Source organism: Palaemon carinicauda, chromosome 14, assembly GCF_036898095.1.
Source record: "Palaemon carinicauda isolate YSFRI2023 chromosome 14, ASM3689809v2, whole genome shotgun sequence".
Classification (NCBI taxonomy): Eukaryota; Metazoa; Arthropoda; class Malacostraca; order Decapoda; family Palaemonidae; genus Palaemon; species Palaemon carinicauda.
The window spans coordinates 37,704,585-37,719,584 of NC_090738.1; the positions used below are offsets into that span (position 1 = coordinate 37,704,585).

Sequence of the window (15,000 nt, forward strand, 5' to 3'; positions counted from 1 at the left end):
ATGATTTAATATACAGATATTTGCATATGTAGTGTATAATGTATATATATATATATATATATATATATATATATATATATATATATATATATATATGTGTGTGTGTGTGTGTGTGTGTGTATGTGTGTATATATATACATATATATATACATAACCCGACAAAGGGAAAAGCCGACGAAAATATTTATGACGAAAATTGATTGGATTGCATTTATGAATGTGGGATATATAACTGGCGCTGGGACCTATGACCCCATTCAAAGCCCAAGTGCATCTAGTGTAAAACCCTAAAGTCGCACTATAAGGCGAAAATTAGAAGACAGGTGACAGCAAGATGGAAGAAAGAAATGGAAAACGGAGATAATGTAGAAAGATATAAACTAAGCTTAGCTAGGGGACGAAGGGACGCAGCAAAGACAAAAATGCAAATCCGGATCCAGTATTTGGATATAGTATCCGGATCCGGTACCGGATCATCTCCAAAAGTTAATGGAGTCGCCCATGTCCTAAGATCTATCTGTGGTGGAAACTTCGTCAAAATCCGTCGGTTTGTTTTGACGTAATCTATAGAACTGTGAAGAAAAAACAAATCTGGATTGTGTAAGCTATTAATTGCCCTAAGTTACATGCCAATTGTCCCCTGTTATACTTTACAAGTAAATGTGTAGGCCACAAAATGCACTTTATCAATGAGTACAGTGCTTTTGTATGGCTTTATGATGAAGGTGATGCATATGTTGTGTGGTATGCTGTATGGTATACAGTATATAGTACACACAAGAAGACCAAGAACGATTTGCCCTATTTCTTTGCAGAGGAAATAAAACTGCCTACGACGCAATCAAATCTGGCTACTGATCCCTTTTATACAATTTCTCCACCAGCAACTGTACTGTATGGCACTAACCACTCCAATCACACTCCTTTCCCTCCCCCCCCCCTACTCATACCATCTCTTCTTCCCAACCCCTTCCATAAACCAGCGCTCTATATATGTGGTCGTAATCCTTTTCATTCGGATTCCCTTCCTGGACGGTTATGAAACATTCTATAACAATCGCCTGGATGTGGTTGATGTTTTCCAGAGTTATGGAAACGAGACTCGCTTCTTATTTATATGTTTGATATGAGACCGAGCTGTTGCTTGTTTACTCCTATCTGTTTACTCCTTTTTTACCTTCCTCAACGGTTTACTCGATTACTGATTATTTCTTTGTTACCTCCGCCAACGAAGTTAGGTGGAGGTTATATTTTACCCCCTGCTTGTACGAGTGTGTGTTTGTTCGTGAACAGCTTCCTGGCCACAATTTTAATCGTGGAGTAATGAAACTTGAATAGGTTAAATGTTATATTAAAAGCTGGAAATGGTTAAATTTTTGAAGGTCTAGGTCAAAGGTCAAGGTCACGGTCAAGCAAAATATCCAATTCATGTAATCAGCCATAAGTTTGGACATTGTTGTCACAGATACTTTAAATTTGGTTCATATTTGAGTGTATGAAAACCCACGCTAATTAATACATGGTAAGGTCAAAGGTCAAGGTCTAGCAAAAGGTCAAGAAATAAGCTGCCGTGGCGAAGGTCTGCGCTATACTGAATGCCCCTCTCGTTTTTACTGTTTTACTGCATCTTTTTACTCTTCATGAATATGTCAAATGCTATTCTATTTTTTGGATATTTTCAGTAATGTTCATTGACCTTATATTCAATATTGCATAATGGTTGATCTTAATCGGGTGGTTGGATCGGTAAAACTTCAAAAGTTCAAACTTGCAGCAAATGTAATTAATGTTCAACAGGCTGACATTAGTCTATTTATAGTTTACATATGAATGATCTGTTTTAATGTTGTTACTGTTCTTAAAGTATGTTATTTTAATTGTTCATTACTTTTCATATAGTTTATTTATTTCTTTATTTCCTTTCCTCACTGGGCTATTTTTCCCTGTTAGAGCTCTTGGTCTTATAACATCCTGCTTTTCCAACTAGGGCTGTAGCCTAGCTAGTAATGATAATAATAATAATAACAAACTCGTAGCAAGTCTTTTTATTCACATTTCTAAATTTAACCCAACGCTAAAAAGACAAATGAGAGAAGTAAAGTTACATTTAGAGATCAGCCTTGAAAACTCAGAAAACCAACTACAGTTATCGACGAAAGTAATTTTTTATGTAAATGGTATCGTAATTACCTCCGCCAACGAAGTTGAAAGGAGGTTATGTTTTACCCCCTTTATGTGTGTGTTTGTTCTTGAACAGCTTCTGGCCACAATTTTAATCGCAGAGTAATGAAACTTGTATGGATTAACTGGTATGTTTAAAACTGGAAATTATTAAATTTTGGAAGGTCACGGTCAAGCAAAATGTCCAATTCACGCATTCAGCCATAAGTTTGGATATCGTTGTCACAGAGAAATCAAACTTGGTTCATATTTCAGCGTATGAAAATCCGCCCAAATTAATACATGTTAAAGTCAAAGGTCAAGGTCAAGCAAAAGGCCGAGAAATAAGCTGTCGCTGCGGAGTTCTGCGCTCTACTGAGTGTCCATCTAATTCAATATTGCTTTCAAAACTTGGGAGTACATGTTTTAAATTCTTCGTAGGTAATTTTTATATTATTTTCATTTTTTCTGATGATTTTGATGAGTTATTATTGTATTTTTTCCATTTTGTTGTGGATGGTGTATCTAATGTCGCCCTTCATAACATTAGACTAAAATGTAAAAGTAAAACTTAGAAGAAAATTATGTTGAAGATCCTTGGTTGAGCTACAACTCCAATTTGACAAATCTATTTGATTAATCCAGTATGACAGAATTGTGTTATATATGAAAAACCATTGATATTACTCTAAAATATATTGCTTTTCCATTTTAGCAATATTGCAGTATTCCGTTTTCTTGCTGTCAAGTTTAAAGACTCCTCCCTAGCAAGCAGTTCGCCTAAGTTGAAATATTTTCTTAGACCGATCATTCAATCTATTGGAATTCTGTGCTCTTGCTATGCGTTTACAGCTTCTCTGGGGTTTCTGTCGTTATTCAAAACCCCATTGCTTTGCTTTCTTTTTTATGAAGTTTATTCAAATTCAAGTAATCTACAGTATTAAAAAAATGCGTCAAAAAAGGGCTATTAGTCTTTCTAGACAACCCAATCTATCTTTAATTGACATAAATAAACAAAAGCTAAGAACAATTGTAAAACCCAGTAATAATTTACATGAACCAAAAAAAATATATTTAGTCATAGCTAGTTTTTACAAATGAAAAGAAAAAACTTTTATAAAAATAATTTCGAATTTACACACTGTAAATTTACACAAACCTCATATGACTATTCCACATGACTAAAATACATAATACTTAATCATAGTTATAATTTTCATATAAACAAACATTCTAGTAATGTCCCCTATCAAGTTTATTCTTGATCCTACCGACTACTGTGTACCCATTTCGGTCCTTTTAGTGATAGTTCAACTGTCATTCAAAACGTGAATTGTTTGAAGGATTTTTTTGCCCAACCCCATCAACTTCACTACCTATAAACAGCCCTAAACAACAGTTGGGTTCTAGACGTCTACAGTAGAAGGTCGAAGCTGGTGTACGGAGTGAATCTATGTTACGTTGGAAGAACTGTCTCGCTTGTTTTATAGATTTAAAGCAGAACTATCGTTGAATACAAAAACCATGTTTTTGAAATTTCTATTCGTGATATCCGTTGTGACCATCTACGTGGTAGTGGCCTCAGATAATGATTCTCTCTGCCCTGACCAAGAGTTAATTTTCCCATGCACTTGCAAGGCTAATATCACAAACTCTCTTCCTATGTTGAATTGCTCCGCTGTCGAGAGCGAAGACGAACTTGCCAAGGTGTTTTCTAATAGTTTCCCAAGTAATCATTTTTACTCCTTCATAATGATGGGTAACGATAAACTGAACTCTACGAAAGGGAATTTTCGGCAAGGCAACCTTTGAAGAGATAATGTTTATTATGGGTAACATTGAGGTTGTGCAGCCTGGAGCATTGATCGGCAGTGCCTCTACCCTGAGGAAACTGCAGTTCAGGATTAACAAAGTTAGCAGTTTTCCATTCGAGGAGATCGGCTATTATAGGAAACTTACGATGCTCTACCTGGGTAAGAATAACTTCACGACTTTCCCAAGAATAGTCTCTACCTCCGTGAAGGAACTGAATTTAGCACAGAACCCCATTAAGTATATACCTGCTGGTGGTCTTTACGGGATGCCAAATTTAGAAATTATATACCTCTATTCCTGCGAGATTGAAGAAATCCATTCAGGTAAGGACCATTTCATTCTATTTTTTTATAATGCTGATTAGTGTAATTAATTCTTTTTAATACTGATGTAAATTTTAATTTACTATTTTTCCCCGTAGTGATATTTTAAAATCTGAAATTCTGACCATAAAATCCTTTTATGATATATCATTAAAAGTTTTCTGTGCTAATTTCATAATCATCGAAAGCTTTGGTATGGCTGGACGACGATAGGAGTCAGTTAGGATAGATATTTAGTTGCCTACACATTTTAGTTTAAGAAACACTTTTTTGTAGAGTAGCTATGCAGGCTTTCCTGTTTCAAGAGTTAACGATCGTCCGTGGCCGGCAAGTAATATTGATTTTCTCAGTCTCCAAATACTAAGAACTTAAAAGAAAACAATTAATCTTTTTGGGGGGAGGGGAGATAACCTTATACATTCAAAAGTAATTAAGATCTCGTGAATAAGGTGAAAAACCTGTAAGATTTTTAATTTTAAGTATTTTAACAAATTGTTTATTGCCAAGATCAGTCTTATCAGAATGAAAATAAACTTTAATCTGCCATGGGCTGATCGCAAGCCCTATGTGAATGAAGTTCTAGGTAACCAGTGTAGTGACGACTGCTAGTTGAAAGTAAAGTTGCTTCTGAATAGTTATGTAATTTCGGGTATTCGTTCCACATGCAGTGATATTTTTAATGGTTTGATGATAAAAAATGTTGGCGGGGGGTAGGGGGGTTGGCTTTAGCTTTATCAATAGTTAAATTTTGCCTAGTCCTGCGTTCAGTCTCCAACGATTTGTTAGTTTTCTTACCGAGTTGTGATTTAGACCTAAATAGACTCTGTGGGTCAAATGGTGCAGCTGGGTCCCATTAGTGTCCGCTTCAGTATCTTATTAAAATATTCCCCCAAATAACCATTGGCACAACTAGTACTTCGTTCCATGCTCTTGCATGGTTTAGTTTAAAGTCATCACTACTACTACTACTACTACTACTACTACTACTACTACTACTACTACTACTACTACTACTACTAATTTCCATGTAGACTATTGATTAGTCTCAAGATTAGTTTCTAGTGATCCCTGAAAAAGCTAACAGTTGGGCATGGGGTAAACACAAACCTTTCTGCTTTCCGCTAATCAGATGCCAAGGAGAAATTTAGACATTCAAAATAAGGGAGCTACCCAATTGGGATTTTAACCACAAGGCCTAGCCTTTAATGCATTCTGTAGTCAAGGGAAGCACCTGTAGTTGGTTTAAAAAAAAACTTTTGGCCCATTAGAGATTGTGTTCCATTGGTGCCCATAAGAGATGCCGGTGGTGAAAATTAGCTATGGACCATCCTGTAAACATTTTCCCAATTAAAATCTTCATTACAAAGAAAATATTAAATACGATCACTTTTAGAATCTTAGATTTTTGTAATTCGGTCCACCGTACGGGATATTTTAACTTCCAAAGCTTTAAAATTTCGTTTGTGGTTAAAGTATATATTGTTGTAGATTGTGCATTAATTTTCTTAGTTCTTGTATGAATTCAGATATGCTGCCGTTAAGTTGGACTATGCATTTGTATCTCTGTTGCTAGGTAGTAAAACTACATTCAATGTAGGCTTTACTTTACTTTATCTTATCCTCCTTTAGCCCTGTTCTTTTTTCTGTGAAACCTCTTTCTTGGTATTGCCTCGTACTGCAACTAAGGTTTTACCCCTAAGGCCCCTGGTCCCAGAATGGCTTCCCATATAGAGCCGGGCTATAAAGCCCAAATCCAAATAGGTTTACAACAGGCTTTACGCTTAATGGATAGGTTCCAGGTACACTTTCTTTTGTCTTCTACATAACTTTTCTCAAACTAGTTAAATATAATAAAATTTTCTCAAACTAGTTAAATATAATAAAATTTTCTCAAACTAGTTAAATATAATAGAATTTTCTCAAACAAGTTACATCTTTTACTATTTTGATCAAAACATTTTTATTCAATTATGCAAGTTGCTGTAACACTTAATTCAATAATGCTAAGTTGCTGTTAGTTGTCATGTTAAGAGTTTTGAGGTGATGTTTTGACTACCTAGTCTTATGATGTAGGGGAGGGCTGTCACCTTAGGCTTGGCACTTTAGTAAGCAAGAATACTAAAAATTCAACTTTGTTCCCTGTCTGGTTGGGATGGTTCGGGGTTGAAACTTAAACCATAAATTAAAGAATCTTGAACAAGATAATTATGGTGCAAAGTTTTGTGTTAGTTTATTTTCACTTAATTATAAGTCTTAATAGTTATTTCACTATTCCGTGCATACTTAATTTATAGAATTAACTACTTGGGTTCTAATTTTTCTATGAATTAAATGCATTTGCTTAAAATCTCCCAAATACTGTTTCCAACAAGAATCTAAGTATCTCAAGACTTGTCGGATGTAGGGTCCTATATGAAACTTATTGGAACATTGTTGTGGTGGTCATATTTTGTGAACGTTTGCATTTTTAGGAGTTTAAACTTTTAACTTAGATTTATGTAGTAATAACATTAAATTAAGTTGTTCTGTCATTTTATGAAGCTTGCTGAATGTCAACTTTTAAGCATATTTTTGACCATGGATTTGCCCGCAGGAATGAAATAAGTGTAGCCATTATTACATATATTTTAGGCAGTCTTTTATATTATCTCCCTCAGTTATATTTAAAGAAATTCTTTATAACAGGGACATTCACTGCCTTTCGGAACCTGTTTTACTTAACATTGACCGACAACAAGCTGACAGAACTCCACCCATACTCTTTCGAACTACACACTGCAAACGGTAGACTTTTCCTCACGGAGAATAAAATCAGTAAGATTTCCAGCAAGGCGATATCTGGTAAGCTTCTCTCATATTTTTAAATTTTGATTGTTTGGAAATTTCACTTACCCAACATTTGGAAATATTGCCATTGGGTACTGAACTTTATCACTCGTACAAACTTCTAAAATCTGTTTAGTGTAATACTTTTTTGTTTATATAAAATCTTGTGTACTAGTAATAGAAGCTAAAAAAATTTATGATAAACTATTCTAACCAAAGTCAGTTAGTCCCGTCAATCTTTAGCTAATAAATTTTATGATAAACTTTTCTAACTGAAGTTAGTCCCGTTAATTTTTGTTTTTTTATTTATTTTTTTTTCTGTTACCAAACTCTGTGTACAGTTTCCTACAAAATAATTTTTGGTCATTCTAGGAGTGTCTTATTTTCTCAACATGAGTGAGAATAACTTGGTTTTCCTTGATGAAGCAGTTTTCAGGCCGCTTTTGGAAAAGGGAGCCATGCTTTCTATTGAAAGTAAGTGAAATGAAGTCTTGAGGATTTCTATCTTTAACATGACAATCTTAATATTTCAGCCCTGTCTTTAATATTGTCTTTCTTAAAATTTTTTTTCTTCTTTTTTTGTTTTCAAATGCATTAGTATACCTACATCAATATCGGCTCTGTGGAATACATACTGTAATTTTCTTTATAGAAAATCCTCTTGCTTGTGGCTGCGACATCGCTTGGCTAGTCAGGGTCCCCAGACTTCAGGCAAAGATCTTCGGAGACTCTTCCTGCAGCGATGGTACACTGATAAAAGATTTGAATGAAAGAGACTACATAATGTGCTGATGCTGTTCTTTTCACCTTTGAATAGACGTTTTGAAGATTGGTTGAATTATTGAATAATCTTGCCGTTTATAGAATTTTTTAATTTATTTTCTCGACATGGTTTAGCAAATTAAATTAGAAATTATTACTCGAGAAACTTAAGTGTTAGAAAGCTAGAATTTAGCAGACATTTTAGTATATCGCGCAAGTTTATTAGCTATCAAGGAAGAATGTGGAATCCTGTCTATTGTAGTTTTTGAAGTCTGGCAGGGTAGCAGTTCAACATTTTAGTCTGCTAAACTCAGTTGTTTTAAATGTTCCTAAAAAAATAAAAAATTACATCAAACTTTGAATTATGTGTACGTAACCATCCTGGTTTAATTTTTTTTTTTACTTGTGGGTGGACTAACAAGATTGCGGGTGTGGACTGCCATAGGAAGAACATACTCAAATTGAAGGAAATGTCTGAGGCCTTTGTTCTGCAGTAGACTAGTAACGGCTGAGGAGGAGGAGGATTATACATTAATTTAAACACATTTAAATATTCCTTTAAATTTAAATGGGTATATGAAAAACTACTTTTGTGTGTTTTAATAGTTATCCGGGAGCTGCAGACTTTAATGACTAGTTATACTGTTATAAGAATTTTGAAGTATGAAGGTTTTGTGCTTGGATTTTAATTGACTTTAAAGGTAACGTTGCTGTTTTCAAACAAACTATTCAAATGGGAAAGTATAACGGATTGTGATTAATTTAATTAAAAGGGAAATAAGTTTATAAAGTTTTCTTTGGTTTCCCATTCAAAATTAGTGTTAACCATTGAAAATGAGATTTAAGGGGTACTTTAAAATCTTAATCTCTAGCTCATTTTTTCTTTCTTACTTTTGCTCTGTACATTCTCTTGCTGTTGCTATTATTTTTTTGTACTGCTCACTTTCGCTCACAAGATGGCTCTTTTGCTTTTGCTCACTCGCTTATCTTTCTCTCGCTTTCTTGCTTACTCTTACTTGTGATCTCGCTTGGTAAAATGTTCTATCGTCCACTCTTAAGGTCTTTTGCCGGTGTTTTTCCACGTCTTAGAAACTGTCGTTAGAGAAATTAACTTTACACACTGCGTTAAAAACTAGTTTATGGTGGAATGTCTCCTTTTAAGGGGAGCTAGAGCCAAACATTGAGATGGTAGATCATCACTTTATTATTGTATTATATATAAACTAAGATAGTCTGTTAAGAATAACATATAGGGTGCCTTTTTGACTACATAAAAATCTGCTCTCCGAAAACCTGTAAGCTGCGTTTGCCGTAATTTTACGTCAAATGCTGAACTATGCTATTAGAATAGAGATCCTTAGTGTTGATAAAGTTGAACTGTAAAACATGAATTTTACTTACATGTATACTATTATGAAAATGGTAGTCGGTTATGTTTGATATTATAAACTGTCTATAGCCTATGAATTTTAAATAAAAAGGTTGACAGTTAAAAGTGCAGTCTAAAGTAGCGTGCTAAATTAAGAGCTGTAAAGTTTCCTCTGGGCCTTCCTGCCAAAACCCAATACATCTGGCCCTACTTAGCTGCCATATAACTAAAGTTCATATGAGCAATTAATTTAAAGTTTTTGATAAAAGGTAATTTATTTTCACCCATTATTAAACCTCTTGAAAGTAATGGCGGGTAAGTCATGTCCTTTGATAAGATATCTTAACTGCCTGAACTTTTGATCTTTTGGAGCAAACAGAATTTTGTTAGACATAATCTTTCAACTGCCTATACTTTTAAGTTTTTCTTCTTCTTTGTCTGAATCTTTTCCCAATTTTATGTGGGGTCGATGTTTCTGGCCAGCGTTCTCCATCTACCTCTGCATCCCCTTAAAAGTACAGGATGCAGAGTTAGATGGAGAACACTGGCCAGAAACATCGACCCCACATAAAAGTAGGAAAAGACTCTTGACAAGATCTTTGAAGTACAGGCAGTTGAAATATTGTCTAACAAAGTTCTGCTTGTTCCGCAACATCTTTAAAGTTCAGGAAGTTGAGATTATTTTAGCAAATGACATGACTAACTGTAATTTTAAGATCTGTAGCAAATAAAATTATTTTAGTCAGTTAAGAAATATATCTTGATTTATGTATATCCTCTTCTCAGTAGGATATGTTAACGAAGCTAAGGTGTTAGTGATCACTACTGGTAATCTCACCGAACGGTAATGGCCTTGGCTTAACTCTAACTGGTGCACAGTTTTTTTTACAAAATTTTGAAGATTGAACGAGAGGGAGTTTTAGTAATACTATTGTATTTAATCTACGGTGTCTTAGTGATTAAACTATTAATCGTAAGTTTCCCATGCCGATTTAAACTTTCCTTTGGACAGCATTAACTGCTATATTAATGTTCTAGTAATTCGGCCACTGAAGGAGGATCACTGAAACTTGTGTCCTACTTTGGGCTAATTAGTTTCGGTTAAGGTACCTTTTGGGATCAGATTAATTACTGGCTTCAAATATATGTCGCTTTAGTTATCCATAAGATCGTACTTATGAATATCTTAGACTAGATTTTATTTCGTAAGTGCTCAAGCAAGTGAATGGAGAACTTTTACCTCTTAATTCCGACAAGCTAAAATTTAATGAAAAATTTAATGAACCGATATATCGTTGTGGTAATCAACGAAACTTTTAACTGCTTCATATTTATAAGGAAACACTTTTTCTTTACCTAATTAGTTTATTCATTAGTTTATTCATAACATTTTGGAAAATGAAGTTTATTGAAATTGGCTTCTTTCGTGTCTTACTCCCGGAGTTCAGTTAGCTGTTAAAACTATTAATGTAAAATTTTTGGTTAATAAGACTTTGGTGTTACATATGTTAAGGTACCAATACTGTCACTTCGCTTAACATGGCATTTATATGATAAAATAAAATTTACACCCCATATGGCAAGTCACTTTTCTAGACATTTTCAAGTTAGGTAAAGAATAGAATTTATTTATCAACAATTTTATTATTTTTTCATATGGATAATCTAATATTGACGGATTTAAATATTTATATAAAATAGGACGTGTGAAAATAATTCTCGTCAAAACTTTAAGATTACGTTGAGTAAACTTTTATCTAACTGGGTTGAAACTATTCATGAGATTACCCAATGACGGACTCCAGGAGGATATACTTCTCTGTGAGGAATCTGTTAATAAAAGGATGTGGGTTCACTAGTCTGTATTACCATGTGACAGACCTCTAGCTGAAAGTGTAAAATTTGTATGTATGCGTACATGTGCATAGTATATATGGACTTAAGTATTTCTGGGGATGCAAAATAAACTGCGAATGGTTGAAAGATGGTCTATTTGTTTTGATGCTCATTAATTATGTGAGACATGTAATTGAAGAAAGTTTGACTTAAAACTGAAATTTGTAGGATATATTGAAAGTTTAGTATTAAAGTTGTCCCATTGAGGAATTTCATTTGTAAACATGTACCTAGCTATAAAAAGGAAATTGCACGACTTTAATAGTAAATCTGTTGTGGGTTGGGGACAATTAACACAAATGATCAGAAAGCTATCAACTTTCAGCTCTAAGGTTTTTGTCTTGAGTATCTATTGAAAGTTTAATATTTGATTTAATGTTTCCTTCATTTAAGCTGATGGGGTTCCGGAATGTAATTTCTGTCAAGTGCACTTTTGTAAAGGTTATATTTTCTATGGCATTGTAAGCTACCAATCTAGTAACTAATGCTTGTGGTAGAAAGACTTTCTGGTCACGCTATAGATTACTCATTAAAAATTGCGAATATGTATATATTTGTTATTGGTTATAGGATATTTATTCTATTAATCTTTCTAGTTTTTCAAGAGTAACTACTGTACAAGTAAACCACTTCTTTACCTACAAGTCACTATAGTTATAGTCCACATCATGAAGCTCCTTGCTTTTAAAAACCCTATTGGTATAATTTCCCGGTTCAGCCCTGCCCACATTATCGAATATGCTCGACGGACAAAGTGATACCAGACCACAATTGGTAGTGGGAAGGAAGGTTAATGACGTCAGAAGCGGAAAAACCACAGAGGGGCGTCTGACAGCACTGTTCGTTGCCAGATCCATGCCCATGGTTTTCCCACTTCTGACGTATCATCCCTCATTCCCACTACCTATTGTGTTCTGGTATCACTGTTTGCCCGTCGAGCATGCTCGTTAATGTGGACAGGGCTTAGGCCATAAAGTAGAAATCTTTATATTCCAAATGGAAGTCAAATGCATTTGCATAAAAATAGGTTTCTTCATCACACACCATTCTAAAAATAAAAATAACCATTTTTGCAGAACTATAGTAAAAAAAAATTATTTACAGTTTTTACTGTAATAAATTTGCCAAAAGCTTGTCTTAGAAGTTTACAAAAAGCGGTAGATATCACATTTCTCACTTTGAAACGTAACAGATTATTCATCTGATTACAGTGTTTTAATCACAATCATTTAATCACAATTTAACTCTGGTACCATTAGTATGCATTCTGGGTTGTACGCTTCAGTAATTTCAAGATTGTACTGCTCTTACCATTGTTTTCGACTAGTGTACCTGAGCCGTCAAAATGACAGTCTAAATATTTAGATATGCACGAATACGCTCTGGCACAAATTCAACACTAACCATTCCTCCCCTTTGCCTAACAACCCTGCAGTTTAGGCAGTTTGTGGTTACCCCTTACCAGGGTATGGCTGCTCAATCTCTCTCCTACCCGAGGGACTGGGAGAGATCGCATAATCATACGTTTAGCAATGCCTCTGATCGTGACAGTAAAGAAATTTTATAGAATCCTGCAACGATTATTATTCTGCCAAACTGTCACAAGTAAATATGGAACACTTGTACAAGTCACTCTTGTGCTTATCTGGATATTGGAGATGTTATAGATAAGATTCTTCATATTTCAATGATAAGAGTAAATGACAAGGCGTATCGTGCAGAGACTTTTGGGGTAGAGGAGTGGTGTCGTCAGTGTACATAAAGAAGCACACTGCAGGCATTGATTGAAGGTCTTTGAAGCGTCCTTCGGGCCCTAGCTGAACTTTCAGCCATCTACCATCCTGTTGTCCAGTCCCTTAAACTTTCTTTTGTCGTTTGAATGGCCTCCCAGTCCTAAGTTCACAAACTCAATCCAATCCAGTTTGTCAAGGACTGTAAAATCATGGAAGTCTGTGTATACATCCAAAGAGTGGCCTTTAGAACTTGAGTAGGTGATTTCTTTCCATGTAATCTATCTTTAAACTTAAGCTCTCATTTCGTAAAGGATAATTATCTCTTATGAATCTTCATCAATAGTGTATGTATAATTATTAGGTTTCGTCATTTTGCTCATTCGTTCTTATGTTATTCGGAAATTTAATGGTTGTTGTTTACGGCTATATGAAGGCTTCATATCGGACGGTAGTTACGAGTGACTGGCGGGAATATGCATTTTGTCGAGGTATGTGGCAGGTCAGTTTGAAAATTTTACATTGGCCTCCCAAGTCGCATGAGATTTCTATCTTTAAAGGTCGCAATGGATAGATGTAATTGCTATATCAATGTGTCCAAAGGAAAAGGCAACCAGTTTTGCGGATAAGTTTTTGACAGTTAGCCAAGGGAACCTTGAAACTTGCCTCCTCTTTACGGAAGGTCTAATGCTACTGTTTTATAGAACTAGTTTTATTCTGGCTGTGACTAAATTGAGAATTGGTCTTACAAGTAGAATACTCGAATTCAAGATTATGCCCTCCGCCATGTAGTTAAATCTAAGTGTCTTTCCTTTCATTTAGCATAATGTAAGTGTTAGTCCGGCTGTGACCAAATAGTGGAACGATCTTCCTAATATATTAGAAACGATGAAAATTCAGACAAACCTGATTCAAACGCTTTTCTGTTGAACTGGTTTACATTAATCTCGTTTCATCATCAGCAGCATCTCCTACGCCTATTGACGCAAAGGGCATCAGTTAGACTTCTCCAGTCGTCTCTATCTTGAGCTTATTAAATCGATACTCCTTACATCATCATCTACTGTACTTCACGCTTCATAGTCATAATTTACCTAATACTTCTTATACTTTTATCTTCATTTTTATCGTTTGTTCATCTTTTATAAGTTATCCTTTACTTCAGTATCTTTCCCGCAGTGGGCTGCTTTCGTACAGGGTCCCTCTTATGTGTAGCAGTCTCTGTCGCCGTTTGCTCGAGTTTCCGGAAGGAATCTAACCGATCCGAATTGAAGGGATTGACGATGTAGACGAGGTAGTAGAGGAGGTACATAGTTGTGGCGTCTACGTAATGGAAGCTGATGACCTCGTCACTCATTTCAGAATATCCCTGAAGATAAGATGAAAACTTTGATTAGGTTTCGTGACTTGTCAAGATATAATTGCCAGCGTTGACTCATTGTAATTTCGGAGTATTTGTGTATTTGTGATCTGCAAAGTGTATCACAAACTGAGAGTGGAATAAAAAGAAAATATGAAAGATGAAAACTTTGATTAGGTTTCATGACTTGTCAAGATATAATTACAAGCGTTGACTCTTGTAATTGCAAACTGAGAGTAGAATGAAAATTAAATATTGGCTTTGCTGAATTTTAGTTTCAATATTTTCATAACGGAAATTAAAAAGGTTTAAAAGTATTTTTTTTAAATAATTATAGAATTTACTATAGCTAACTTATGTAGCTGCAAAAAAAACGAAAAAAAAAAATATACGATAACGCATTGATGCAGAATTATGAATATTAAAGACATAGATGCACTAATACGCTACTGTATAATAATCTTTCATGTGACAATGTGTGCACAAGTAAAAAAAAAAAGGTAGAAAGACAATTAAAACTTTTTGGCAGACATTAATGGCAGACAACAAGCAGCATGACTTTAAGACTTTCGGCATTATTAATGTTTGAAATACTCATCCTTCCCAGTGGCTACTTTCCTCTTGGTAAGGATAGAGGAGACTCCTTACCTATGGTAAGCAGGTCTTTTAAGAGGAGGGCACTCCAAAATCAAACCATCGTTCTCTTAGTCTTGGGTAGTGTCATAGACTCTGTACCATGGTCTTCTACTGTCTTGAATT

General features: G+C 34.8%; 1 protein-coding gene and 1 pseudogene across 1 annotated transcript in view; one reads left to right on the forward strand and one right to left on the reverse strand.

Moving 5' to 3' along the window:
- Positions 1–3,547: 3,547 nt before the first annotated feature.
- LOC137653522 (oplophorus-luciferin 2-monooxygenase non-catalytic subunit-like) lies at positions 3,548–8,248 on the forward strand (annotated as a pseudogene).
- Positions 7,854–15,000, reverse strand: part of LOC137653523 (glycoprotein-N-acetylgalactosamine 3-beta-galactosyltransferase 1-like) — a 170,333-nt gene continuing 163,186 nt past the window's right edge. The window contains exon 7 of the mRNA XM_068386987.1: positions 7,854–14,268. Within this exon, the coding sequence (XP_068243088.1) occupies positions 14,038–14,268 (231 nt within the window). The 3' untranslated portion in view covers positions 7,854–14,037. The remainder of the gene's footprint in view (positions 14,269–15,000) is intronic.